Genomic DNA, 2,856 nt, shown 5'->3' on the forward strand with positions numbered 1-2,856 from the left:
CAGGAATGCTGCCTTCCTTGCCAGCCCGGGGATGCTGCTTCTGCTGATGCTGCGGTACCCCAACCCCAGTGAGTAAGCACGGGCCTCCGGGAGCGCAGCCGCCGCGGGGAGATGCGTGCTCGAGGGCCGGTTCTGCTCCCTCAGCCCTAGAGCCGTTCCTCGCTATTGCGCGGGCACAGGGAACGACTCCCAGCACTGACACCCGCTCTGCTCAGCCACCAGTAGCTGGGAGCGGCCAGCCCCCGCCTGGGGGTCAGAGCTGTGGCTCTGGGTGAAGACTCCCCTTTGTCCCTGCGTCCTTATCCTTTTAGCAAGCCTGCCACAAACCCGCTGTGGGACATTGAGCAAGGAGCTCTGAGGGAAGGTGTGGATTGCACAGGCAGTGCAGTGTTGCTCTTTCCTGCAGCCTGTGCTCCAGGACCTGCTCCAGGACAGCAAGGATGCTCCTGCCCTTGAGATCCTGGTGCAGGCACTGCCCATCCCAGGTAGGCTGGCTGCAGCCCATCCAGGATCCTGAGGAGCATGGGGCCCACTGGCTCCTGCTCTCCCACTGCCTGGGTGCTCAAGACACGTTTCCCACTGGAGTACCTTCATTTGCCAGAGACCTTCCAGAGTGTGCTGCTCAGTGTGGGACCTGAGGCCATGCGGTGCTTCCTGGCCCTGCTGCTCTGCTCCTGATACCAGCTGGGAGGTGGCCGAGGTGGATGGGATGGGGCAGGGGGTTCAGAGCCCATGTGTGGTGATTGTGAAGCCTTGTGATGGGGGGAAACCCGAGTGGTGCCTCTGCGGGGGGACAGGGTGCTGGGAGGTCAGTGGGGTGCTGAGTGCTGGGGTAAGAAGAAGCCAGAGCCATGGCTACAGCAGCGCACGTTTATGGGGTCTGACCTGACGCATTGTGAGTTACAGGATGCAGCACATGCTGGGCACAGAGATCGCACAAGCTAAGGGGGACCTGGGTCCCAGAGCGCTGCCGTGGTCCCGCTCAGTGCCGGAACTGCGGCAGGGGCGAGGGGATGCGGATGTCCTGCCCCTTCTCCAGCCGCCGCTCACAGTCAATCAGGTAGTTCACACCATCGATCACCAGCTGCACCAGTTCCACCTGCACCACGAGCACAGATGTGGTGACTGAGGGATCATCCTGGGAGCCACACCACTTGGCCACTCCTGCTGCATGCAGGGCAGGCACTGCCGCTCCCAGCACCCACATGCTGGCCCCAGCACATGGCCCTGGGGCTGCACGGGCACTGTGGGTCCCTCACGCAGACACATTCCAGAACCTCCCTTCCCAGCTCTGTCTGGCACCCACCTCTGACTTCCCCAGACGGTCCAGGTTGGAGATGTCAAAGACGCCACCTTTGGCTGCAGTGTCCACACCACCCGTCCCACGCTTCTGTAGCCGGAGGTTCTCTAGGATCTTAGGGAAGCGGCTGTCCTGGTACCCAGAGAAAGTGTCAGTGCTCAGCAGGACCAACAACAGGGGAGTCAGGGCTCTGTAGCCGAATGCTCCCTGGTGTGGGCCCCTGCTGCTCACAGGGTCCTGTCACTGGGTTACCAGCCTTACCAGAGTCCTGCCCTAAGCAGATCCAGGCTGACACCTGGGACCCAGGCCTCTCTGGCTAGGAATGCAGGCAGGGGCTGGACCCCACGCCTCCTAGGGGAACCTGAGCATGGCCCAGGGCTGGGTCCCATGTTGTCTGTCCTGCACCTTTGTGGCTGAGCTCCCCACAGTCCTAGCCTGGCTCACCACAAAACTGGCCATGGTAATACCTTGCTGAGCAGTGGCAGTTTGATGTGGACACCTGCTCGCAGCCCCGTGCCCAGGTTAGAGGGGCAGGTGAGGATGTAACCCAGCCGCTCATTCCACATGAACTCCCAGCCTCGCTCCTGGATTAGCCGCTCTACCTGAGTTAGAGGCACAAGCAGTCATTCAGCCCTGGCCAAGGATCACCCAGCAGAGGGCCAGCACCACAGGAGCTCTGCCTGCCCCTCTTTGCCTGTTTATGGGGCTGGCACAGCAGAAGCTGACACTCACCTCCTTTAGGCCCCGGCAGAACCGCTCAAAAACGCGCTTCATGTTGCCCCCCTTCTCCATGGAGATGACACGTGTGTGGTCCTCCTCATTGATCCAGATCAAGAAGGTCTTCTGGTGGTTGTGCCTAGGGACAGGGCAGTGTTTGGCTGTGCTGGCAGCTTGCAGAGACCCTCTGCCCACTCAACTGTGCCCCTTGTGCCCCTGCCACTGTGGTACCAGCGCTGCCTTGGTTCCCATGTGCTGACTGCACCAGGCTGGGCAGCCAGGAGATACTCCTGGAGATGGGCCAGTGCCCATCCACATGTATCACTGCTGCTGATAGGAGCTGTCTCCAGTGCCTTGGGCACGGGCGGGTGCCAGCGTGGTGGTGACCCAGCCTGGACTGGAGATGGGAGCACAGCTCCTGCACCATGCAGGCAGTGGGAGGGGGCTTGTGAGGCACGGAGTGTGCACTCGAGGGCTGGGCTAGGTGCAGCTGGAGCTGGGAACCATATGTGCTCTGGAGATGTTTTCCATGTAAAGGCACAGCGTCAGCGAGGGCGGCATGGGCGGACAAGTGTGCCGGCTGTTGCTCTGCAGGAGTGTGGGATGTTGCATGGCTGTGCAAAGATGCTGGCAGGGAGCAGTAAGATGTGGCTGTGGCAGGGTGGTTTTGGTGTCACATAGATTGTGCAGAAGCCAGGAGGAGTGCTGGGGATTGCCCAGGGAGCAGAAGGCAATCAGAGGTTTTTGGCAGCCTTAGAGTGCAAGGTGCTGCAGGATGGTGAGAGCAGGCAGGATTGACAGCTGGTACTGGCTCCACAGTCCCTCTTGCCAGTACTGTG

At 61.2% G+C, this 2,856-nt stretch overlaps 1 protein-coding gene across 1 annotated transcript in view; it reads right to left on the bottom strand.

Moving 5' to 3' along the window:
* Window positions 1–856: 856 nt before the first annotated feature.
* LOC102038795 (creatine kinase U-type, mitochondrial) overlaps window positions 857–2,856 on the bottom strand; it is a 3,636-nt gene continuing 1,636 nt past the window's right edge. The window contains exons 4-8 of the mRNA XM_031059697.1: window positions 2,296–2,357; window positions 2,033–2,156; window positions 1,768–1,902; window positions 1,307–1,432; window positions 857–1,099 (exon numbers count right to left, since the gene is read on the bottom strand). Of these exons, the coding sequence (XP_030915557.1) occupies window positions 983–1,099; window positions 1,307–1,432; window positions 1,768–1,902; window positions 2,033–2,156; window positions 2,296–2,357 (564 nt within the window). The 3' untranslated portion in view covers window positions 857–982. The remainder of the gene's footprint in view (window positions 1,100–1,306; window positions 1,433–1,767; window positions 1,903–2,032; window positions 2,157–2,295; window positions 2,358–2,856) is intronic.

The sequence above is a fragment of the Geospiza fortis genome, unplaced genomic scaffold, assembly GCF_000277835.1.
Source record: "Geospiza fortis unplaced genomic scaffold, GeoFor_1.0 scaffold2, whole genome shotgun sequence".
Taxonomy (NCBI): Eukaryota; Metazoa; Chordata; class Aves; order Passeriformes; family Thraupidae; genus Geospiza; species Geospiza fortis.